A 26,478-nucleotide genomic window follows, 5' to 3' on the forward strand; every position below is an offset into this window, starting at 1 on the left:
TCAGTGGGAATGGTTGCAATCAGCATTTATTCCCGCGATAAATGACTCTGCAGTTGTCACGTATTTATCGGCTTTAACTCCGATCAGCAGCGAGGGAAACATGACATGCCGGTGGACACCCCAGTTTTTGCCCCTTTTCCGACAAACCGTCACTGACTTTTGCAACTCTTTGTCTTGTCAGCCACTGATTTAATCCATCTTTGTGCAAGCAGAGCTCAAACATTATTCATTATAAGTAGGCACCAAGTTTGAAAAAGAGACTAAATAAGTAAGAGATATTTAAAAAATAATAATAATAATAATATTTTCACTAGACCCCGTGCTTGTTTTCCGGTGCATTTGTGACATCGAACATGCCAAACCGGAATTAAAAAAACACAGAAAGGCATACCCATCTGCCTTTCTGTGTTTTGAAAGGAGTGGGCTATGTTTATCAGGATTTACTGTCTCAAAAACCTGCATATATGCGCTTTACTCTGGTGGAAAAGGGGTAATAGAGGCACATTACAGCAGGAGTTACCACAGAATGTAATGAACAAGATCAGAGAGAGAATCAGTAGCTTGATGTAGTCCACCCACAACACACAGACACACACAAACACACACCCATACCACCACTCGTGCAGAGGCACACTATGCGTCATGCACTATTTTGGGTCCTGGCAGCTCTGTCGGGGAGGTATTTACACTGATAAAATCATTCCCACTGACAGGTGCCTCATTTAATTGTAAGTGAAGATTGTCTTGCTGTTAAATTGCCCAAAATGTGTCTCTGGTTATGTTTACATATTCAACCACATCTGGATAATGTCCAGCATCCAGAATCCAGAAGTTTTTAATTAAACCACATTTAACAGAACATACTGACAACATACTGTTGAACATTTTTCAGTTATGATTTTTTATATAATGCGAATAAAGCGAATGACTCAGTTTTCCAGCTGAATCATCTCCATAACTGGCACAGTGTGTTCTTTAGTGTCACGGTGTTTCCTGCTGATATAATGACAATACAGTATTTCAGATGTGGCATTTGTCACGTAACATTGTAATGTTTTTGGGACCCGTTGAGTCATGCAGGAGGCCATGAACTCTCCGTACAACTAAACCATCATCAGTATGTTCAGACACACACAGAGATAAGTGACGGCAGTGCGGCACGAGGGCAGAGGTTAGTGAGTTCATGCTGAATGGGCTGGGCAGTCAACTAGAGAGAGGGATTTGCGGGTACATAGTTTTGAGGGCAGCACTCTATGTTTTTATGTTTGCGTGGGTGGTTGGGTGTTTTACCAGGGCAGGAGGTTAAACATCTTTCCACCTTTTGATCTGTGATGCTCTGATGTCAGATTGCATCACAGGATAAAGGATAAAGCCAACTTCAACGCACACACACACAGACTGTACATGCTCAGGTCTTAAGAATGATGTTGAACATAATCAAGGCACGCGTAGGCCACATTTGCTTTGGCCTGGGTTAGTCAGATCTGCACAGAAAAATGAACATGTTGTTTCTACTGCTGACTAAAATAGGGATGTTTTTAAAACTTTCACTGTATTCAACTAGTTTTGTAGCTTCTACCTGAATTTCTGTGGTTTGTAATTTAGTCTTACTCTTGCACATCTGTGATACAAGCCCTATTTTACAGCTGTACTGGAGCTGTGTTAAGTTACTGCTGATGCACACCAAATATTTCCTGCTGCAGCTTCAGTTTTTCCACCAGAGAGCTGAAGGGAGGCTTTTATTGTGAAGCAGCTCCAGGAAATACAATGTATATATGGACATATATTGCACCATTTGGTCAGTGGATCTATTTTAGATATTGCAGGGGGAGGTATAGCACTAGCAGAAACAGCTGCTGGGAGCTGTTGACACCCAGACACACCAAACTGACATCAAATAACTAGTGACGACTGAAGGCCGACTATTGTGTCACCACAGGTCATCTGTGCCTCAACCAAAACGTTGTACTGAACACTCTACAAAAACTAAAGCCAGTAATGAACTAGCACTATGTTCTGTGCCTATGTAAAAAGAAATAAGTCACCACACCAGCAGGCAGTGGTAGTCTTGATTCGCAATTCAAAAAAGGGTAACCAGACCAACAGGACAGATTCAAGATGCTAGCCCATTAGCACATTAACAACACAACCAGATGTTAAAAGATCAAATGATACTTACTGTGCGCTAGCAGACAACACAACAGTTTCTGCTAAAGAACTCAATGACTAAAAGTAAACCTACCTAATATAGCAACTTTGTTTTGATCCACTGCCTTCTTGACTTGTGTTGTTTGCTCACTGCCAATCTGAGTGATTAAATTCACTAACGGGCTCCACCCTCTCCAACGCTAAAAAGGCCAACCAGTGCCAACAATATACGACACACCGCAAAAACTAGAAAGACAGTTGCTCACTGACGGCCAGACATTGTCTGTTGTCTGTAGGCGTGGTGTTTTAGGGCCCCGAGCTGATAAGCTACAGACCACAGGCCCTACAATGGCCTTTAAGATAAACCAACATCTTTTAACTTGCGTTGCTGTCGCATGGAAATCTGTGCCATAAAGGCTTTAACGGTCACACTACAGCTTGCTGCAAAGATTCACACTGTAACAACATTATCAGAAATGGCAGAGCCCTTCTTTATCTAATACAGTGTTCCTATCAAAGTTGCCATTGCTGGGTCTTGCTCCGTATTCACATTCAGTACTTTGCAGAGTACTTTACCAATGGTACCAGAACTCAAAGGCACAGTGACACACACCTATGTAGCAGGACACACCAGAGGTATGATAGATGAACGTGTCCTGCAGATGTTTTTACTTTGCAGCAAAGGTTTATCTTAGTTCACACAAGACCTGTGTTTTATCTCCAGAACTAATTTATTGATTGATTTGCCTCCTGATGTGATGAGAAAGCTTCAACATGTGAAAAGCAAAGTTAGCTTCCAGGGGAGAATACAGAAACTCAGCTCTTACTGACACTGCCTCTTTTTGTCTCTGTAGGAACTGAAAGACCTGACTCAGCGAAATGAATGCTTAGATCTAAAAGGTAAGCACCAAAACAACAGCCTGACAGTCATGCTGTGACATCAACATGTGAAAATCCAACAGACTTTGTCATATATTGGGAGATCTGTTGTTTCAAATGTTAAAAACTCTATCAACATGTGTTTTTAGGTGAAAAGCTGGACTACAAAGCCTGCGAGTCTCTGGAAGAGATTTTGAAGAGGGTCCAGTTTAAGGTGGTAGACCTGGAGCAAACCAACCTGGATGAAGATGTAAGAGAATCATGATGTTAAATCTGTCTCTGTCTCAACGTTCAGCTCTCTCAGTGCAGTTAGCATACCTCCGTCTTTCATCCTAGTTCATGCCTGCCTGTCTTTGTTTTTCACTGTCACTCTCTGCCATCAGTCACACTCTGATCCTCTTTTTCACTCTCACTGGACTGGCAGGATGTGGAGTGTTTGTCATGGGTTTTCTGATTACTCCAGATGTCCACTTGTGTAAACACCATTAGGGACATTTGGGCTGTAGACACGCACATATAGAGACAGTGCTGCAGCGTGGAGCAGAGGGACGCAAGTCTTGACCACTTCCTTTCACACAGAGCCCCAAATATACTGTATTACACACAGGCACACTCTCTGCTTTTAGCCAAAGTCACACAGGATCCGAATCTCAGGGGTAGGAAGGGCCACTTTAATCACTGCTCATTATTTTATTTCTGTCTGGCAAAGCTGTGTCAGTACTTTCACCCTTAAGCCGCAGAATTGATTCAGACCCCAATCTCTTGCTGTTTTTGTAGCACACACAATTAATGCTGGCATCAGACCAAACAACTTTTCATGCGATTTCACTGTTGCAGGCAAATTTCCAGTATCGGAAGAAAATCATCAGTTTTACCTCAGCCGTCAGTATTTTTTCTCATCTTGCAGTTCCGATAAAAATCAAACCTACAATATCATCGAAAGTCTTGGCTCATGCAAATAGTGAATAACAGCTTCATCGAACAAGTAGTAATAAATCGGATACAAGTAAACGTGAAGCAGACTCTGGGGAGGCGCAGGAACGTGAACAAATCTCAGTTGTCTCGTTCTGTGGGATAGGAGGAGAAACTGGTGGAGTTGCAGAGTAAACATGAATCACTGTTAAATTCGGCGGATATGCTTCACTGAGAAATCTTAATTTTTGAAACTGTGCGCCTCTCATTCCCACAGTCTTCTTCCACTGAAATAGCACGGCTAACCAGTGAAAGAAGGTAGCAAGTTAAGATAAGAACCTTTATTGTCCCAAACGGGAAATATATTTTGGGCACGTAGTGCGACATAGCTGCATAGCAGATACAACCATCATGTACAGTCAAGACCCACAGTAGACAACCGTGTAGTACAGCAAGAATGGCAATTTGAATAATATGATTGTACAATCAAGACAACTGGGCGAAATAAAAACCTCAACTTTGTCATAACAGGTAAGGCTAAAAGAATAAAAGCTCCTTAAGGTTGCACTGGCCCAGGAGATAATAATTAAAAGTGCAATAAAAACTGTGGTATAGGTAGTGCAAATAAGATACAGTCGTGCAAATGAAACTGTCGCATATAAAACAGAAGTGAGAATAAAAACCTCACAATGTGTGTCACAGTAGCAGCCCTGCTCTACCAGGGAGACACCACAAGGCCAGCAGATGAAGAGTGCAGCATAACCGAAAGAACATTACAAAAATATTTTTTGTAAGGGGGGAGTCACGGGTGTCAGACAGGGGATCTACAGCCATGAGCCTCCCCCTGCCTAGCATATTGTATTGTTGAGGCGACAAAATCCAACATGTAAAGTTTGTATGCCAAATTAACAATAATGCTGTCATCATATGACGCTTTTTATCATGTCTTTCTACAGTTGGGAGAAGTTAGGAAGGGAGAAGTTAAGTATCACATGCCGATGTCTACATTTACATGCACAAAATTTAAATGTTTTTGCTCTTATTTTGAAATGGACAACATTTTAAGCCGTTTACATGGCTAATGAAAATGAATATGCCACTTATATTCCCATCAACATGCAGCCCTGCACATGTCATTTCTCATGTCAAAATATGGAAAAGTGGAACAGCTGGAACCAGTGTTTTGGCATCAAAATAAGATTTTTTGAAAGATTTCCATCGATGCAGACTTGTTCGACTGTGAGAACACAGCTTCCCTCTTTCATTAATTCAACCACCTTCTTGAAAAGGTTGGCATTACAATATTTGTGCACATCCAAAAACCTGTAGATATCCAAAGTATGTTTCTTCTGTCAACTAGAAATATGGGCTTTCCTTCTGGGCATGCATCTCATCTCAGTGGGTTTTTGTACAAAACACAGAGCTGACCATATACAGGCAAGAGGCTGTGTGTTTGTAAACTGTGGTAAAAACCCCAGTAGAGGCACATATTGGGAATGTGCTACATGCATGTCCAATGTATACTCTTAAAACCTGAATAATATCCCATTAATAGGGAAATGCTATAATTGAAAATAGGCCTAATTTGGAATATCTAAAATGAATATGCTGTCTACAGGACTCTTATCAAATTGGTAATATTGTCATGTTTGGAATTATAATGGAAAATTAGTGTGCATGCAAACGTAGTCAGTGGAATATGGTTTCATAATGAATGAGTTATATTTCAGGTAGCCAGGTTCGTATTTATACACAGAACAAAATGCAAGCAGTTACACTGATGAACAGCTTAATACATATACTTTTTTAACAGATCGTCATGTTAGAGAATACACACACACACACACATACACACACTCCAGAGCTCCACATAATCCAAACCAATGCAGAGTGACATATGCACTTTTTTCACCCGATGTGGAGCACTGCCCCGGAAATATGAATGAAGTAGTTGAATGAGTCAGTGACTGAGTCACCGAAGAGCAGCATCTCAGTCTGAGACAAGTGTCTCGCCTGGGCTCAGATGAAATGAAAGGCTGAAAGGAGAAAATACTGAGGAAGTGTTGCTGGTGGAGGGAAGGATGAGGGATATAGAAGGAATTGAATGGGGAGTGAGAGACATACAGTAGATAGCTGGATTTGGTAGAGCCTGGGTAGCGTCGTCTTGCTGGGAATGTTATGGGAGGATGAAAGGAGAGAAAATAGTTTTGGAGAGATGTTTTAAGAAGCGTGGGGAGGAGCAGGCATGGGGAGCACTAATACAGGCTGGCTTTTATTGGGCTGTATGTGACTCATCTTCCCCCGCCCTGTAGATAAACACACTTGTGTATACTCAGTAATGTCTCCCAGTATACACACACAAAGGGGGAAAAGGTTAGGAGATTTTATGCAGCAGTCTGTCTGATTTTGTTACTTCTCATCAGTCTCGGCGGAGGATAAACTCAAACGCTCATTCTCACATTTTAATCTGCTGGTCACATCCTGCAACTGGCTGCACAAAGGAGCAAATTCACCGCTGGATGATGATTCTGACGGTGTTGAAGTTTGCTTTTAAATGCTGCTGAGTGAAAAACACGAGGGACTAGTTACCCAGTAGCTCATTTTGCTGTGAAAACCTCCACTCCACTGTCATCAATATCTGTGCTCAGTCAGTATGTCAGTGATAGATGAAAGAAATGCACCTCCCCCGGCACCACAAAAACCAAAATGAGATTAAAACACTGATCACATGAGTGCACTCAGCTGCATCACCTGACATTTCACATCTGTCCCTCATCTGCTCCTTAAACAAACACAGTTTCATGCCCTTTGATTTTGATGCACTGATGGGTTTGCACAATTTTCCAGCCTGTAATGGATGGTGTTCTTTTTCATTTATCTCTTCACAGCTGAATTGATTAGTCAATAATGCCGACTGATTACTTGTTTGACATTAAATCAACCATTCTCAAGCGAATATGCAAAGCTTTTGATGCATCTTAAATGTCTCTTTTTTTTTTAAATATATATATATATATATATATATATATATATATATATATATATATATATATATACAGTACAGGCCAAAAGTTTGGACACACCTTCTCATTCAATGCGTTTTCTTTATTTTCATGACTATTTACATTGTAGATTCTCACTGAAGGCATCAGAACTATGAATGAACACGTGGAGTTATGTACTTAACAAAAAAAGGTGAAATAACTGAAAACATGTTTTATATTCTAGTTTCTTCAAAATAGCCACCCTTTGCTCTGATTACTGCTTTGCACACTCTTGGCATTCTCTCCATGAGCTTCAAGAGGTAGTCACCTGAAATGGTTTCCACTTCACAGGTGTGCCTTATCAGGGTTAATTAGTGGAATTTCTTGCTTTATCAATGGGGTTGGGACCATCAGTTGTGTTGTGCAGAAGTCAGGTTAATACACAGCCGACAGCCCTATTGGACAACTGTTAAAATTCATATTATGGCAAGAACCAATCAGCTAACTAAAGAAAAACGAGTGGCCATCATTACTTTAAGAAATGAAGGTCAGTCAGTCCGGAAAATTGCAAAAACTTTAAATGTGTCCCCAAGTGGAGGTGCAAAAACCATCAAGCGCTACAACGAAACTGGCACACATGAGGACCGACCCAGGAAAGGAAGACCAAGAGTCACCTCTGCTTCTGAGGATAAGTTCATCCGAGTCACCAGCCTCAGAAATCGCAAGTTAACAGCAGCTCAGATCAGAGACCAGATGAATGCCACACAGAGTTCTAGCAGCAGACCCATCTCTAGAACAACTGTTAAGAGGAGACTGAATCAGGCCTTCATGGTCAAATAGCTGCTAGGAAACCACTGCTAAGGAGAGGCAACAAGCAGAAGAGATTTGTTTGGGCCAAGAAACACAAGGAATGGACATTAGACCAGTGGAAATCTGTGCTTTGGTCTGATGAGTCCAAATTTCAGATCTTTGGTTCCAACCGCCGTCACCGGACCTGAACCCAATCGAGATGGTTTGGGGTGAGCTGGACCGCAGAGTGAAGGCAAAGGGGCCAACAAGTGCTAAACACCTCTGGGAACTCCTTCAAGACTGTTGGAAAACCATTTCAGGTGACTACCTCTTGAAGCTCATGGAGAGAATGCCAAGAGTGTGCAAAGCAGTAATCAGAGCAAAGGGTGGCTATTTTGAAGAAACTAGAATATAAAACATGTTCAGTTATTTCACCTTTTTTTGTTAAGTACATAACTCCACATGTGTTCATTCATAGTTTTGATGCCTTCAGTGAGAATCTACAATGTAAACAGTCATGAAAATAAAGAAAACGCATTGAATGAGAAGGTGTGTCCAAACTTTTGGCCTGTACTGTGTGTGTGTGTGTGTGTGTATATATATATATATATATATATATATATATATATATCTCATTGTAAAGTTACTGGAATTGGTTGGAATCACCTCAACATGTCTCACCTATACTGTGGGACTGTAATTGTGGCAACTACAGCTACTCCAGTTTCTGTCATGTAACATCTCTTTCACGGTTGTGACTCCATGACCGACTGTGAGATTTGTGTGAAACTGTTGGATTTTAATCTGAAATGACATGATGGTTAATGTGTTTCTCCTCTTCTCTGTCTGTGCTTCTCAGGGTGCATCAGCTCTGTTTGACATGATCGAGTACTATGAGTCAGCCACACATCTCAACATCTCCTTCAACAAGCACATTGGCACACGAGGATGGCAGGCCGCCGCTCACATGATGAGGAAGGTGAGAAATCATCTTCCGCTACAGTGGAAAGCCTCGTCTGTGCGGAAAAACACCAGGATGTGAATAGGAAAGGATTTGATTCATTTATGGGTCAAGAAAACACTCCAGTGCGAAGAATAGCATGTTTAAGTGAGAACTTTTTTTTCCAAAATGGTCCCAAGATTATTAAAAGACAGACATAAAACACTGAATAATACATTCTTAAATACGAAACTACATCACTGCACACTAATCCATTGAACAAATGTCCACACAAATACACCTAAATACAAGAAAAACAGATTTACAGCTGAATAAAAATGTCATAAACATAAATAAGACCTCACCTGACCTCTAGGTTCAACGTTTAATTTATTGTCATTCACTCCAAAGCAATAATCAGTATACAGGAGAACAAAATTGCACAATAAGTACAGATACAATAAAAACAGAAAGCAGTATTAAGTTGAGTAAATCGCATTAAATGTAAAGAGCTGTACACATATAGAGATGTGCCTTGTTTCATTAAAACAGTAAAACAGCAAATAGAGAAAAGAGAAATAGTGCCATTAGAGGCATGAAGCTCTAGAAGTCCTTGTTATTGTCAACTCGATGGCTGTTCCACAGTGCAGCACCAGTATATACAGTAAATAATAATGCAGTATTAGGGAGATTACAGGCTGAATTGTGATAAACAGGATTATTGGGAGAAAGAGATTTTCTCTCTGCAGACGGAGCAGTGAGTATGGACTAAATAAGTTATTATTTGTGAATTAAAACAGCAGTGTGATGGATTACACTGCTCTGAGTGTTTGTCGTCTACAGCAGGAAAGCCAAATATTTCACGCTTTGCCTTTTTGTTTGGCCAGAAAAGAGGATGTTTGGTCTCAAATACTACCGACATCAAGTCTCTTCCTCCACTTCAGTAACAGTAGCTCCATGCCCAGGGGGGAAGATCGATCTAGCCGCAGTTTTTTTTTCTTTCTTTCTTTCTTTTTTTATTCTCTGGTTGGATTTGTGTCATGCAGCGCTGCTGTTTTCTGTCAGCACTCAGACATAAGGGTTGGCCTTTTCTCGCTTGCTCTTCCAAAATCTTGCCGGTGCCCTTTACAGTGCACTTTGATGTCAGTCAGCCCTTATTACTGTGAAGCATACAAATGGGTCATGTAGGCAAACATGAATATACGTCAAAAAAAAAAAAGCATGTGAAGGAACGGTTGATTGACTCCACACAAGCACTTTTCATACATTTGTTTTTTACCATTCTATACCAGGGTGTCCACAGGGTCTTAAAAAGTACACGGGGGCTGAGCAAAAAAAAAAAAAAAAAGTCCAAAAAAGTTAATAACTTAAAAATTATGGCGAAAGGGTAGTTTCTTGCAAACCTAGAATTATGATAAAAATATTCACAAATAAAAAAGCACTTCTGGTTGCTGATAAGTAGTGTTTAATTTTTTATTTGACAGATGCGCGAATCAGAGCAGCATGTGTCACTGACACCAGACTCAGAGCGCAGCGGACCAGTGGAAGATGTCACCATCAGCATATTATTTTACATCAATAAAATCTATTTTATCATTATTTTGAGTCACGTTGTTGAAAGAATTTAGTCGTCTGTGTTCAAGGAGGATAATAGGTCTCCATTCATTGCACGTTTGGCTTTCTATTTCCTTGTCGAAGATGTTTTCTTTTTTAATAACCAACCAAAAACAGTTATTCAATTAAAAACACAAACTGGAACTGGAACATGAAATCTTAAATGCCTAACAGACATTGCTTCTCGTTCTTTGAGTTTACATATGGTTAAAGGGGAAAAAAACAACCGTAAACGGACAGCATGATTAGTGTTGCGTTCAAGGTGTCCGTCCGTCCGTCCCCCCGTTTTATTTTTATTTATTTTTTTCACAATCAAATCCCGTGCCATCGAACGAAGCTTTGAAGCTTTGAATTTTTTTTTAGATCAGCCCTAAATCCCACATGCAGGGGGCTAGCCATAAGGTTGTTGTTTTCAGCAAGTTGTCCTTGAATAGCTGATGTTGAGCTGTAGAGCTGTGTTACTTGTTATGACCTAAGGTGTATTTTAATAAACCTGCCTTTGGTTTAATTTATTTTTTCAAGCTTTATTCCTTTTCATCTTATCTGAGTTCTGTTGTATGTTTGTGCTCCGTAGATTTAATTGCAAACTGTTTAGTAAGTTAAAGATGTGTTGCTGCTAACGACAGCTTGAAGTGGCGATGAGGTCTTAAGGTTTTTTTGGAAGGTCTTAAAAAAGTCTTTAAAAGGTATTGAAATTAACCTCAGGATTCCTGCATATACCCTGTATACTGTATATTCATTTAAAGGTTATGTATACGACAGTCAGAGCATTAATATAGTAGCAAACAGCTATTTGCCATGTAAAGACTGAGAGGAGTAATGGCTTCCTGGGCAGAGGAAAAAAGACACGCTACTTATCTGTGTGTTATAATCTGAGCGTCTCTGTCCGTTGTTGTGGTAGATGATCTAGCTGCATGTGCATATTCGTGCATGTGCGTCTGTGTGCCTGTTGCTCACTGGCTAGCTAATCGCTGCCACTCTGCACTACATTCACATGATGGTTACTGCTGATAATGATGATGGCATAGTCACAGAAGTGTGGCGCTAAACGAGAGGTGCTGTGGAGCACAGCGATATAGGTGTATGGATGTCAGTTTGCGTGCACACTCGTGAGAGAGTTACAGCATGAGTGTGTCTGTTTTTGAATGGAGATGATTCAGGCAGTAAAAAATAGTCAGTTGTCATGTATTTTAGGATAATGTGCAATGTTCATAATACACTGTGAAAAGCACAACATATTTCACTAGCATCTAAAATACGAGTTGGTTATTGAAAAATGTTGTTAATGTGGTATACACAAGGCATCGGTGGCTTAGTTGTAGAGCAGGCGCCCCATGTACAAAGCTGTTGCCGCAGCGGCCCGGCTTCGACTCCAGCCTGTGGCCCTTTGCTGCATGTCCTTCCCTCTCTCTCTCTCTCCCCCCTTCACGCTTAAGCTGTCCTATCAATTAAAGGCTAAAACACCCAAAAAATATCTTTAAAAAATAAAACAATGTAGTATACACAATATTTTCTTGAACAGTGTTTAACCTTATAGGGTGCTCAATTTTGGCTGTTTTCTGAGTGTTTTCTTATTTTCAGAGTAGACTAATCAAAGTTTTAAACATTGTTTCAACAGCAGGGAAATAAGTCATTAGGAATATCCCTTCTCTGAATGTCTTAAAGAGCTTCTTTAATACGTGAGATGAAGTGTCAGATGAATGCATGCAAAAAAACAACCCTGAACCACTTGTGGTGAATTCACAATTAATGAAAAATCAATCAGTTTTATTTGTGTATCAGGTTACCAGATTGCAGCCTTTGTGGATATTATTGTCTTGTGTGAAGGTGACTGTGATGTATTCCATCATTGTACCACAGTGAACAACACTAATCTGTTCCTCAAACCACAAATTACCTTTCAGTCTTTATTATTAATATTGTGGCCTGTTTATTTGTTTTTTCAAAGATTCGGTTCATTACTTCAAGAGGGAAAAACAACAAATTCTTAATCACAGATACTAATAATAACTGTTGACACAAATGTACGAGCACTGCGGTCGCATTGTAATCACAACTATCACTGTGTGAGAAGCTAATTCTCATCTGATCAGTGTTTGTCCCAAAAGGCATTCCCTCGTCTACAGTCACTGAGTGTCTGATGATTAATGAAGAGCTGTCTGGAGACACCAGCTTGGAGATTGTTTGTGTCGTAGCTTGTCAATAAAGAGTCGCAGTAGCTCATTTCAGTGAAGCTCAATAGATTGTCACGCGCTAATGCTTTGACAAGTGCGTGTCCTTGAATGCCTGAGTTGAGACCTTGGATTAAGCAGATGGAAAACAAAACTGAAGTGCCGTTATCTAGGTGACAGTGTGCATACACATCATCTTTGTTATTCATGTTTGTTCATTTGAGGGTAATGTTTTGTGTTTGTCTGATGAAGCTCTTCGCTGGTGTTCATCATCATAATGAGAGGTTACAGAATTGGGAATAATGATCCATGGAAAATGTGTGTTTATGTGTGTGTTGCCAGATGTTACAGGTTATCTGTTGCATACTTAATTGCATAAAGTCCACAAGACGACTTCATCTCAACTAGGGATGGGCATTCTAAGTAATCTCCATATTCAAGTACTCTCATTACATTATTGACGAGTACTCGAGTACTCGCAAAAAAAACCAAAAAAAACAAACCCGCATTAGAATAGGGTCACATTTAGGCCAACAACAGAACTCAAGTGCAATTTCAAGCTTGTTTATTGAACAGCCAGGCTTCAATTAGCCTATTCAACAGTACATTCAATGTTAACATAAAAATGTTCCATTTTAAAGTCACTGCATTTTGCGCAATATTGCAATAAACTCCAGACACGGCTATCGAGAGGCAACACAGCATGAGCCGTCAGTGAATAGCCTACATGTTCAACAGATAACAAAATCGGCCTAATATCACACAATTTTCACAAATTAACCATAACTTTGAATTTAGGCCTGATTAATTTAAGAGATGAATATATTCATTTCAGTTTAAGACAATTAACAAGTCCACACAGGTGCCAGGGAGAGGCGAGTCACGCTACAGAGAAGATCATCTACTCAGACAGACTTAACAGGCTTCAACTAGCCTTTTAAACCATATTCATATTCATATTCACAATGAAATGCGAGTACTCGAATCTCAATATGTGTAACGAATACTGACGTTCAAAACGAGTACTCGAGTACTCATGCCCATCCCTAATCTCAACACTCATATTAAACTTGTATAGTATACTCTCTGACCTTTATAACTGCATCATATTATGGCACATAAGAACCAGATGTTTTTGTTTTCTTAAATCACGATAATGGGGACATTATTTTACACGCTGTTGTGATTTCCGATTAGGTTGTGTGCACTTTGATCTCTGCACACCAAATTAATTATATCTCTGTTGGTGTTTCCTCCTCAGACGAGCTCTCTACAGTACCTTGATGCACGTAACACTCCTCTGCTCGACCACTCGGCTCCCTTTGTAGCACGAGCACTCAGGATCAGCGGCAGCTTGGCAGTCCTCCACCTGGAGAATGCTGGTCTGTCTGGCAGACCGCTCATGTTACTGGGTAAGATGGGTAGAACACTTTCAGCCGGCCTACAGCATCAGAGAATCACAATGCCTGAATTTAGTCCTCTGTCTGTGGAATTCTGTTTTTCTTCCTCCCTCATGTTCCTTTATAATTTATTTTCCTGGACAGCCACGGCTCTGAAGATGAATATGAACCTGCGGGAGTTGTACCTGGCAGACAACAAGCTCAACGGCCTCCAGGACTCAGCTCAGCTTGGCAACTTGCTAAAGTTCAACTACAACATTCAGATCCTGGACCTGCGCAACAACCACATCCTAGACTCTGGTACACAGCCGTGATAGAGCCCTAACACATACGGCAGCATATTTGTTTTAAAGTCTTGTGTGTTTTCTCAAGGTGGGACTGTTTTGGTAAAAAGATTTGTTTATTGTGCCTGCACCTCGATATCTTTTCACAGACTCAGATCAGTGTTGATGCAATACAAGAACTCACTTTGATCACAAAGCCAAGTGTTACTTTATAATTCTGTGGTTTATTTATCAGTGAAGTGTTTGACCTACAAACTTTTCCTCGGGATGCGGTCTTACTCTCTCTTCACCTCCTTGCAATTCTCATACAACTGAGGTTACATCCATTAACTACTGTTACTAATACTATACTATACTATTAATACTTCAGCATAGAGGATTATGATGTTTGTCAAAACCTCTGTAATATCTGCTGTCTTACCTGCAACACACAGCTCCACTTCCTCTCACAGGAGCAGCACCTATCTATGTTCACCTGTGGCACGGCAGCCTTCAGTTTTGATAAGCTTATACTTGTGACGTGTAACCAGTTAGGTAGAGCTTTGGGTGGGAGATTGAGCGAGGCTACAGCGTGATGACTGCAGACAGAGAGAGGCGACTGCATCAGAGCCATAGTAGCACATTTTTCAATGTATTTATTTTATCGGCTATCAGATTTTAAATAGTAAATAAAAGAAAATTAGATGATCAGTTGATGGCGGTCTACGTTAGTAGTGTGGTAGACCACCACTAATAAATCAATGTATGGGAAACAGTGTAGATAAGATGAGCTTATTGGTCTTTGTGGGGAAATTAGGTCATCGCAGCAAAAAAAAAAAAAAGGCTCATTAAATACTAGTGTACATATGGGCCTTTGTATTTACCAGCAGCAGCAGAGAACTGTTGTGTTTATAGAGAAGCAGCAGTTTGATTATCTGCTCACTCCAGAATATGACAAATAATTTGGTTTCATTGAATTTCTGAATATGTTTACAGCTCAGGCTCGGAAGGAAACAACAGTCCATTAAAGAATGGCCCCCTTTTTTTTGTTTTACATAAAATTGTCACTACATGATACAATATAGTGCTATTTATTTGGATTTCACATAATGATGTGGCCTGTTTAGAGGTCAGAATAAAAGACTGACTAATGAGCTAAAGATAACATGAGTCCTGGTGTAAAATGTGTGTTTCTTGCTTTGCTTTCCACCAATACATCAGTATTTTTTATCTACACTTATTATACTTTTTCATTTTTACACTAAGAACTTTCAGAGAGAAATACAGAGGATGTCATTTTGTCATTATTATGCCTTTATATAGTGTTGCTGAGGCTCATCAGTGTTGTGTTTTAGGATAAATTCATCCATATAAATTTTTTTTCTTGTGTAAAATCACACTTCACTGTGCACAGTAAATGAGGTCCTCTTTCTACTAGTATAGCTCAGAGAACAAGCTGCTGCTGATGCACCACATCACCTCAAATTAGACTTTTTATTTTAGTTCACATGTCGTTTGGTTAAAAATTATGATATTTTTAAGTTAAATACAGATGCACTAACTCCGTCTGTCTCTGTTTGTCGTCACAGGCCTGGCCTACGTGTGTGAAGGACTAAAAGAGCAGAGGAAAGGCCTCGTCACTTTGGTGCTATGGAACAACCAGCTCACACACAATGGCATGGGCTACCTCGCTGCTGCACTGGTACACACACACATACATACACACTGTGGGACAATAAATCTACTCACACACTCTTATCATTGGTTTTTAGAGGAAAACAGTGGCTGTGTGTGTCTGTGACAGCTAAGGCAGGGAGAATCTAATTTTCTCCTCATTACTCTATTAGAGATGCGATCAAAATAGATCTTGGCTGTTCTACCTCTTTTCTCCTCATATTGGTCCGTATTTAAAGAGAGAAAGAAAATTATCTGATAAAAGACAAGATTTGAACATAGAATTTGCTCATGCAGCTTTTTAACCTCCTTAGTGTTTGAATGATCTTGTTTAAAACAAACAAGGTTAACAGCTGTTTCATTGTTGGATGAATGACTCATATTTGCATTTCACCAGAGAAACTGGCGCTCAGTTTCTTTTGTAAACTTGCAAGTGACAAGTATGAAGGTGAGAGATTAATGTGCCGTGTAGATCGGTGTCATGACGTCTGATTTCACTGGACATCTCCTCATAGGCTTCTCATTAATACAGCTGACATTTTGAGCTGTCAAAGCTCACTCAGTGACCAGATGTGAGCTCGCCTTGGTGCTGTACCAGTCACAGCAGTCTGGCACAGATAATGCATTACTAAAGTCATTGGTCTCATGTCTGTTGTTGAGTGATAGCGTCATTATCTTCGCATTCATTGTTAATTCATTGTTTTAGTTCCACAGCGTTTACATCGAAACACTGCTGAGTCATTACAGTCTCAGCAGTGTCAGAGTGAGATAAACTGTTTTGTTTTTCAGTGTTTTGTTACAGTTTTGTCTTATTAATACAGCCACAGAAAAGTTTACAAATACAGCGTTAATACCATTATTGAAAGACTACAATGCAGCATGTGTAGCATGTTGCTTGCTCACATTATTCCTAGTTTATCAGTGCTGTTTATGAGATGAGATTTGTTTTGTTGACCCAATGTAACGGCTACAAAAACTCCCCAAAACCCATGTTAACAAGATTTTACCCCAGAATTTAGCTGCATATTTAATTTTAATTGTATTATTTTTCTCAAACAAGAGTTGTCTTTAGATAAATAAGAAGAACTTTATTTTTGTTGCACCTTTAAAAACAGGGTTACAAGGGCTTTCACAGATTATATAGACTAATACATCTCCACCCTTTAACTAAAAATGTATGAAACACAGTTAATACATAAAAGCAAGTTTATAGAAATAGGTTTTTAGTAGTGGTTTAGAAGAAGTTGTGAGTGAGTTTGCAAGATGAAGTTCAACAGGGAGACTGTTCTTGAGTTTTGGGGCCCTGACAGCAAAAGCACAGTCTCCCTTAGCTGTAGGTCTAGATCAGGAGAGTGTTGGTAGGTTTTTGTCGTACGAAATGAGAGATATGATAGTTCATAGATGTATGCTGGTGCTAGACCAGTAGTGCTTTAAAAGTGATGAGTAAAACCTGAATATTAGTCCTTAACTGGAAGCCAGTGCAGGAAGCTGAAATGGGGTTTATGTGATATCTTTTGTTTGATCCCGTTAACAGTCTCTCTGCAGCATTTTGTATAACTTGAAGGCGTGAGCAGGCTTTATTCTTTAGGGAGGACAAGAGTGACTGACATTAGTTGTAAATAAAGAAACAGTGGTGTGATGAAGTGAAGATTTATTTATTATTATTTATTGTTTATAAAATATATCACTGTAATACACAGCTGCTCACATTTATTGCTGTATGCGTCTTTGTGGTTCATTTAATTTGACACTAATACACAAAGTAGTAGCCAAGAAAAAAACATTTATAGTACAGACCCTTATTATGAAACTCAGTCCCTGTATAGAGGTAGGAGATATTTTGAGCTGCAGTGTAAGCTGATTTAATTTCTGTTTCTTTACAGTAAAATGATTATAACATTAATTATCAGGATTTTGAGTGTATGGAGTGGTAACTATCGATTAGATCAGGTGTATGTTCAAATGAACTGTGGTAAACTTCTCTCCATCTACCTGCGCACTTGCCAGTGAAAAACAAGTCATCTGGCGGATTTTTGCTGGCTCTAGGGCTGTTGCTTGAACTACCAATTGTACATTCTCATTTTTGTATCTCTGTCTGAAAACTTTATGCAGGGAACCAAGACTCTGTTCCTGTGATGCCTGTCTTTCACCTAAAATGTCTTCAGAAACATATTTTAGCCTAGCCTTTAACTTTAATTTAAGATCATTTCTTACCAGCCCCCCGATATATACTGTTCTCGGACAAGCTGAAACTAACTTGCATTATTGGCCCGGTGCTATGCAGTGCATTCTGTAGTTGGAGGTTTTCTACTTCATTAGCAAATATAAATGTCACAGCCCTTTTTCTCTGTTTTCTCTGGTCATGTCGCACCAATTTATTTAAAAGTATTTGCATCTTTTTTCTGCATAGACAGCCTAGTTTTATGAAAAGACCATCTTTCCAGCAGTGAAATACTTCCAAACATTAATAGATAAATGAACGCCTGTAACCTCTCACATGTTGTTTGGTATGGAGAATTATGACACAGCACTCACACAGTTATTTTTAGACACACATCATGGTTGTGCTGTTGGATTATAAAATGCTGCTTTTTTTATCTCTTCCATGAAATCTCTCTGACGTTGAGGCTTGTGAGATGTTGCAGGACACACAGAAATGGCCTGAAACCCTCATTCATACTGATAGAGAACACCCCATGACTGTCTGATACATAATTCCAGTGTGCTCGATCGATGATAACGATGACGTCGGGCATTTAATAGGAACCAGTATAAGGAGAAAAGGCCCTGTGCACTGACAAATGTAGAGAGATTTCTTACACAGTGAAAAACATAAATAACACACGTAACTTTAAAGCAGCAGAGCTCTGGCACTCACTGGGAGGTTTAAGGCATTGTGCACTTCAGCAGTAGATAACAGGAAGGATAATTGATTAATCAGCTCATTAAGTAGTTAAATGTGGCCTCCAAGGAAATGCAATCTATTTCAGGGTGATTCTCAATAAGGTCGAAACTCTTTACAGTTAAGAATCAAATGCAACGAAAAATCACAAATACATTAATTAGATATAAAAGCTACTACATACTGTAGCTGTTAGAAAGATAAAATATACATGAAGAATTTTACAGTCTATTTGAAATGACTGCCTGATGTCATAATACAGGTTTTATATGCACCCTAAACACATCAATATCTGTTTCTCTCCGCTTTTCTCAGCCATGCACCCAGAGTCTGGAGACTCTGAACCTCGGCCATAACTCTGTGGGTAACGAAGGGGTCCACAAGCTGAAAGACGGACTGATTGCCAACCGCTCTGTACTCAGACTGGGCCTCGCTTCCACCAAACTGTCCTGCGAAGGTGGGAACTAGTGCCTGTCAGTTTTTGTGGATGATTTTTATTGTTTTGTACTTTATTTACTCCCATTTTTTTTCTGTCATCTGGTGCTTCAGGAGCTGTAGCTGTGGCTGAATTCATCGCTGAGAGCCCCCGACTGCTGCGTCTGGACCTTCGAGAGAATGAGATTAAGACAGGTGGACTGATGGCCCTGTCGCTCGCCCTAAAAGTCAACACTTCTCTGCTGCGTCTCGACCTTGACCGGGAGCCCAAGAAAGAAACTGTGAGCATGGGGAAGGGGATAGAAGGGAGAAGGTAAAGGGGAAAATGTAGTCAAAAACAAACGCGGACATGCAGTGTACCGCACTGTTGCACTGGGTGAAATATTCCACAGTTTCAGTTCAAGTTAGTTTGACTCATCGGATGTTGACTGTGGCTATAAGCCTGCCATTGACTGGCTAATGTAAACCAGAAACGGGTTCAATGAGCTCCTCAACAGCTAAAGGACAGTCAAGCTTCACCTCTAGGGCATTGATTATCAAATTATGTTTGTCTTTTTTTTAATCAGTAAAAGTCGATTCACACAGTCAACATAAGACTGTTTAAGTTTTTTGTGGCGTTTCCTTTGTGTAGCCATTTTAATGACAGCCCTCGCCTCCCCACGTACAAATGTTCCACCAAAACAAGTTCCCTCCAACACTATTTTGCAAGGGCACCATTGCTGCTTCATCCTGGGCTTAGTGCTGCCCAAAACAACTGTGATTGGTTCAAAGAAACACAGATACGCCAAAGTATTTTTAAAATTCACAGTTCACTCCAGTTTGATTAACATTTCCTAAAATGGCGGACTAAAGCAACTTTTGTTCTTCTTTTTATTGCATTTGTTAACAACAACTACAGTACAGAATAATCCTAGCTTTAGCCTTAGCATTGATGAGGGGGGAGAGAGATGGTGAGACAAAGCAAAGGTCTCCTTAACCTGTAGGCCACCAGGACGCCCCCAGCTGTAGCTTTTTAAAGAAAATTGTGTTTTGAAATAAAGATTATGTTCGCCTGAAGGTACTGGCTTAAAAGAGATTATAGGGATTGTTTTGATTCAGTTGTGTTTGATCTGATGTTCTTGTGGTTTACATTGCATGTTTGTGAAATAACTTTGTGTCTCTCAGGTGAAGAGCTTCATCGAGACCCAGCGCGCCCTGCTGGCTGAGATCCAGAATGGCTGCAAGAGGAACTTCATCCTGGCCAAGGAGAAAGAGGAAACGGACCAGAAGATGAGGCAGTCAGCATCCATGGCTGAAATCGCCACAGAGGATGGGACCAGAGAAGAAGAGGAGGAACCAGCAGCAGTGGAGGAGAGTGGGCACAAAGAGGGAAAAGAGGGAGAGGCTGGAGGTGAAACAGCAGCAAAAGAAGGACAGGCAAGTAGCCAGTCGGGAGAGAGCACTGAGACGAGCGCTCCTCAAATGATCCCAGAGTCGGACTCAGACACTGAGGATGAGGAGGAACAGGAAGTGGTGACAAACTCCACTTCCAATTCAAACTCCTCCACTCTCGTAAAGCAGACTGCACCTCAAACCCAGACAGGGGTTACACAGCCCCTCCTCAGTGCCTCACATACGTCCTCACCCCCTTCCGCCTCACCTGCTGGCGGGCAGAGTGTCATTTCCGGCATCACAGTCACAGAATCCACAGCTCCCCCTGGCACCCCTCCTTCTCCTGGTCGCTGTATATCTGTCTCTAGTCCAGGGAGGGGTCACAAGATCTTCATGGTAACTCGAGTGGAGAGCCCCCCTGAGCAGCAGCAGCAGCAGCAGCAGCAGCAGCAGCTACAATTCAAGATGAAAGCACCCGCAGCTCCCAAACAGGCTAAAGAGGCCTCAAAGAAGCCTGCAGACGTGAACACACCCACAGCACAGCAGACACAGCTGCCGCCCTCATCTCAAACACCTACACAAACACATCTGACACAGGAGGACGTGAAGGAGGGCTCATCTGCTCCATCAGAAGACTATAAACTGGCAGAGCAGAGTCCTGTCGCACACCTGGAGTCCGCACTAAATACTACACTAGAAACACAGTCAACAAGTCAACCCACAGAGGATGTGACAGCAAGCACTTTAGATCCAGAAGTGACAGATCCAAGTCAACAAACACCAGCCTTGCCTTCAAATTCTTTCAAACCAGTGCAGGCTTTAGCATTTCACCTCCCTGAGGAGGTAACAGAGAGCACTAAAAGCCCCCAACCTGAGCCTACTTGTGTAGAAGGACAGAAGGAAGGAGAGGAGGAGGGGAGTGTAGAAGGTGAGAGACAGGTGAGCACAGAAGGAGAGTGTGAACTGTTAGATGAACTGAGTCAAACCCAGACCAATATATCTGCGGCACAAACACAGCAGCAGCCGTTAATATCTGCTCTTGAACAGCTACAGGATGAGCTAGCAGCTGCATCAGAGGAGTGCCGATCACCGAACCAAACAGGGGAGGCAGAAGAGGAGCCTCCTCCACTGCAGGAGACGCAGGAAGCACCAGCCAACTTGTCAGAAAATGAAGAGCCCAGTTTAACAGAGAAAGAGGACATCCAGCCAAGCCAAGAGGAGCCGTGTCCAAAGCAGCCAATGGAGGCTGATGAACAGGCAGTACAGCCCGTTCTCTCTGTTCAGACTGATCAACAGGAAACTGTCACTCAAGGTGGAGCTCAGGAGACAAATCCTCAAGCAGGAGAAGCCTCAGAAAGTCCTGAACCTGCCACAACTGAGTCCTTCTCCCCGGTCAAAGACGAGGATTCACCTGATGAAAGCTCTGCAGACGAGAGCGAGTGTTTTGCCGAGGCGCCGGAGGAAGTAGTTAGTTCAGCTCTGCCCAACGGCCTGAAGCCTGAGTTCTCGCTCCATCTTCTCGACACTGAAAGCCCCAAGCCCGGCAGCTGTGTGATGGAGCATGGTGAGTCACCGTAATCTCTGATCTCTGCTGTTTTTTTAGATAGATAAAGTTGCTTTTGCGTGTGACAGTTCTGTTTGGTGATGTGTGTTATGTGTCACCTGTGTAGTGAGTGTCAGCTGTGGACAAGAGCTAGAGGACCTGCTGCTAGAAGCCAGTTTGGAGACGGGGAGAGACGCACCATGAGGTTGTGAGGTAAACCTTTATCTATACTTACATACAATAGATCAAAATAAATCACAAGTAGACCTACAGTAGATTTATCATCATTTTCCATGAAACACAGACTCCGTCATACAGAAGCTACCTTTTTCTAAAGCACCATATCTCTGTTAAGCCGTTTTCACACATAGTTCCCGGTAAATTACTGGGATAACATTTCAGTTAGGGTACATCTTTTCACAAATGCCATGGCAATGCCAGAATAGATAAGGCAAGGTGTAGTCCATTAGATGGTGATAATGCAACACTTGGACGCCAACCATCATAAAACTCAACAGAAAACGAAGAAGAAGGGTCCAGGCTGGATGCACGTGTTTGCGGTGGAACCCATCTCTTCTATTTTATCATAGACCATTTAAAACTTGACAACATAAAGACTGTAAATGGGTCCCTTTGTATATCATGTTGGAAATGTTCTGCACTGAATAGCATCAGCTGACAGGAAGTAAACATGGACCCAAGCTGATGCCCAGTGACACAATTCCAGTGAAATGTTCTATACAAAAAGGAGCTTGTTTAAAAAAAAAAAAACTTTTATTGCTTGTCAGTTATTAAATCACCTGAGAAAGTGTTGGTGCACACTGTAAACAAGTTGCGGATTCAAATACGTCATCGGCGGAGTCTTGTGATTGGTTCGCTGGCCCCATATGAAAGCGTCTTAGTCAAATGGATGTAACCCTTTACATGGTTGTCCCTGCAATGTTACAGCTTTCATTCATACCACAGCTGTGCTGGCATTTTCCCTGAAATGTTACTGAGTCTATTATATTTCTCTGAATATCGATCTTTACTTCCATTGCGACATGACCCCATACAGGAAATGTTTCTGAACATTTCACAGATAGACTGCAAGTGTGAAAAGGGCTTTAGTGACATCATGCTGAACATGTAGGTCTAAAACCTCATTTCAGCAATGCAAGTCACTTCTTCCCTCCTGTAATAAACTGCCTTTCTTTCCTTAAATAATATCCCGTTAGTGTTAAGATCACATTGATCACTCACTGTGTTTGATCCTGACATCCTTACCAGGAAATACATCTCATTAAGGAAATAGAAACACAGTTTTATGGGAAGTTAAAGGGAAAGTACTTTTGTATCTCTGGCCATCTGTTCTATTTGTTATAACATTGTGCTCACCAATTTAATTGCTGGAATCTGGAAACACGGCAACATCACAAAAAGAGGATCCAACTATATAATCTCATTTTATGTTATTTTGGGTAATACTATATTAAATTTGTTTCACATGTCATGTTATTATCCGGGTCATGTGATTGCAAACCATCAACTGTTGCTACTATATAGATCAGGCCAAAGTTATGTCGTCTGTTTGTTTAAAGCCCTGAGGAAGACCTGTACTGGTCGAAACATGGTTTATTTTTTAACAATGTAGCCACTACAATAAAGGCTTTTTAATTTTTAAAATCTGGATTGCCTTCCTGTTTATACAGTGATTTTCTATCGACCAGGAAGAGTTTGGAAATGCTCGTAATTGCACAGCAGCACTGTGGCTGAAATCATCTATCACAGACACTGATGTCAGACTGTTTGCAGCCAGTGTTGACAACTTGTAAAGGCGCAGTACCGCAGAAGGAATTTTAGGTTTGCATGTGTTTGTGCAGCCAAAGAAGCATTTTAATGACAACAGTGAGCTGTGAAAAAGTGCTGTAATGGCTTCAAACACCACTGTGTGCACAGTTTGAGGAAAAGGGTTTTACTTTAAAAAAGATTTTTGTCTATCTTGGATAATTGGTTGGGGTGAGAGATATATCGATAATACTCAATGTGTCACAGCTTGTTTCACATGGGATGTATAAAATGACTATACACAGACATCTACTGTAAATTGTCATGCCATTTTTTTAAGCTACCATGATGAGAGTCTCTTTGATGTTTCAGTTCTCTTGAGTATCTCCCTGTCAGATACACTAAAAAGGACTCACAAGCATGATACATTACATGCCCTGCCCCACACATCCAGACTCCTCTCTCCTGGGTAACAGTGTGTGTACTTCACTTAACTCTGTTGTTACAGTACATTATTTAGAGGAGGAGGAGATATACGCACATCACCGGTAGGTGCAAGGCTGTCAACAAGCGTCAAAGAAAAGGAAAAAAGCCTGCACACTGCTCCAAGTCACAACTGTGGTTTATTAGGACAACGTTTCGATCCCTTCTGGATCTTCGTCAGGTCAAACAGTGCTCATACGATGCACACACCCATATTTATACTTATCTTTTTGTTCACCAATGAGCTGTCAAAGTGAGGACAGGTGTGGCCAAACATTAAAAACACTTGTGTTCTTTTGAGCATCTCCAATTAACCAATTTGGCAAAAAAACATGGAAAAAGATAATATAGAAATGCATAGAAAAATACATAGAGACATGCATAGAAATATTAATTCAAAAGAGTGTAAGAGCACATGTGGCCAACATAGAAAAAACTTCTTAAAAATAGAAATACAATATTTGTAAATAAAGATTCTTAAATATTCTTTAATACTTTTGAAAACACTATGCCATCACAACCAACTTGAAGCATTAATTGCTCACCTTCATTATCATTTTTAAGATAATTTATAAAAAACTGACACCTCTTAGGATTTTTTATATATAATACAAAATTATTTTAAGTCTTAAAAAAATTAATTAAAATTAAAAAATATTTGAAAAAATGTTTGATATCATGCTCCTGGTTTAGACCTTGAGGACTGAGAGTCTGAAGGGAAAAAATATAAAAAGATTCTCTTAGGAGTAAAATGTCGTTTAGATCCCTGTTATTTAACCAGTAGTTTAGTATTTTAGTAGTCTACAGTAGTTAAGAGGAGATTTAAAATATTGAGATACATATTTTGTGCATCACGATACAGCCTATAATATTATTTATAGGCCATGTCGCTCATCCCAAATAATTAGGTGTTCCGTTGTGACTTTGGTTGTACAAATATTTACTGACACATTCAGGACTAATTCATCTGGTTTCTTCTGCTTCCACAGGGACAGTGAGGACAGGAACAAACAGCACCCAGACAGTTTGTACGGCTCTACAACATGACTGGTTGCCCTACAATGTTTTTGTCGTTTTTTTGACTTTACCACCAACACAACCTTTCCATAAAGGACAGAAGCCCTGGTGTTACAGTCGAAGCTCTGTACGTGAAAATACAAGAAAACTCATGGGAAGAAACAAAAGGACTGAATCTGTTTCCAGAGCTTCACCGTGACAAATAAGGAACCCTCAACATCCACACTACATCAACCACTGAAACACACATACATATATGCACATGAGGAAGAGGTGGGGAGAGAAATAAAATCACCTGGATATCACTACATTTTGTCAATCTGCAATCTTTACCCACAAGCAGCTGCCTGTGAGTGAGGACGAAGAGAGCTGGGGGATAAACACTAACCAAAGACAGAACATGGACCTCACAGCCCTCTTGTTGCTCTCCTGCGTAGATTTCCACTGTAGTTCGGGAAACAACTAGAAATTTAAGGGGGTTTTTCTTTCACAACATACACACACAAAGATGTAACTCTGATACTGAGACGAGTGGGGTTGATGGCACAGTCACAAGACAAAGTAACGGTGACGGACCCTGCTGAGCGGACCTGCTGGCTTTAAACACTTGTTCTAGAGGTGCAAATAGGTCACTGTCAGAGGCTTTTATATCCGAGGAAGCTAAAGATGTTAACGTGTCTGTTTAAATGTCAACGTTTTTTGTCTGTGTCCCCACTCCCGATCGTTTTTCCTCCTTCAGGGGGGGAAAAAACTCTTAAGGGACCTCTGCCAAAGTGACCTCCCTCTTCGTCTGTTTCCTCATCCTCTGCTCACTTTGGCCCCTCAGGAATCAGCGTCCCCCTCCAGTCAGCATCTTCAGATCTGACGAGGAGGAGCTGCAACTGTCTCCCGCCTGCCTCCACTACAACAAAAAAACAAAGCTTTTTGAAAGTGATAAAGTTGTTAATTTTTCTCCCAGCTGAAAAACCCAGAACTTTCCAGTCATTGTTTCGTTAGACTCTCTAAAGAAAAGCAGCTCTGTCGTCACCTCCCCTCTCCTTCCTCCTTCCTCCCTCTCCCTCGGTCTTCCACTGGTATTCTGTGCCATCTCACCGCTCCAGCTCACCATTCATGTTGCCTTCAACACTCACCACTTCTGATTCAGTCTTCGTTTTTTGTTTGGGCTGCTTTGAGAAATCACTTATTT

At 40.7% G+C, this 26,478-nt stretch overlaps 1 protein-coding gene across 1 annotated transcript in view; it reads left to right on the plus strand.

The window, feature by feature from the left end:
• Positions 1–26,263, plus strand: part of ppp1r37 (protein phosphatase 1, regulatory subunit 37) — a 57,257-nt gene extending 30,994 nt beyond the window's left edge. Inside the window, exons 3-13 of the mRNA XM_049575623.1 lie at positions 3,003–3,048; positions 3,177–3,277; positions 8,572–8,691; positions 13,699–13,849; positions 13,982–14,137; positions 15,690–15,802; positions 18,992–19,133; positions 19,226–19,392; positions 20,276–22,046; positions 22,153–22,238; positions 25,265–26,263. Coding sequence (XP_049431580.1) covers positions 3,003–3,048; positions 3,177–3,277; positions 8,572–8,691; positions 13,699–13,849; positions 13,982–14,137; positions 15,690–15,802; positions 18,992–19,133; positions 19,226–19,392; positions 20,276–22,046; positions 22,153–22,229 — 2,844 coding nt within the window. The 3' untranslated portion in view covers positions 22,230–22,238; positions 25,265–26,263. The remainder of the gene's footprint in view (positions 1–3,002; positions 3,049–3,176; positions 3,278–8,571; positions 8,692–13,698; positions 13,850–13,981; positions 14,138–15,689; positions 15,803–18,991; positions 19,134–19,225; positions 19,393–20,275; positions 22,047–22,152; positions 22,239–25,264) is intronic.
• Positions 26,264–26,478: the final 215 nt, after the last annotated feature.

This window comes from Epinephelus fuscoguttatus, linkage group LG5 (assembly GCF_011397635.1).
Source record: "Epinephelus fuscoguttatus linkage group LG5, E.fuscoguttatus.final_Chr_v1".
NCBI classification, from domain to species: domain Eukaryota; kingdom Metazoa; phylum Chordata; class Actinopteri; order Perciformes; family Serranidae; genus Epinephelus; species Epinephelus fuscoguttatus.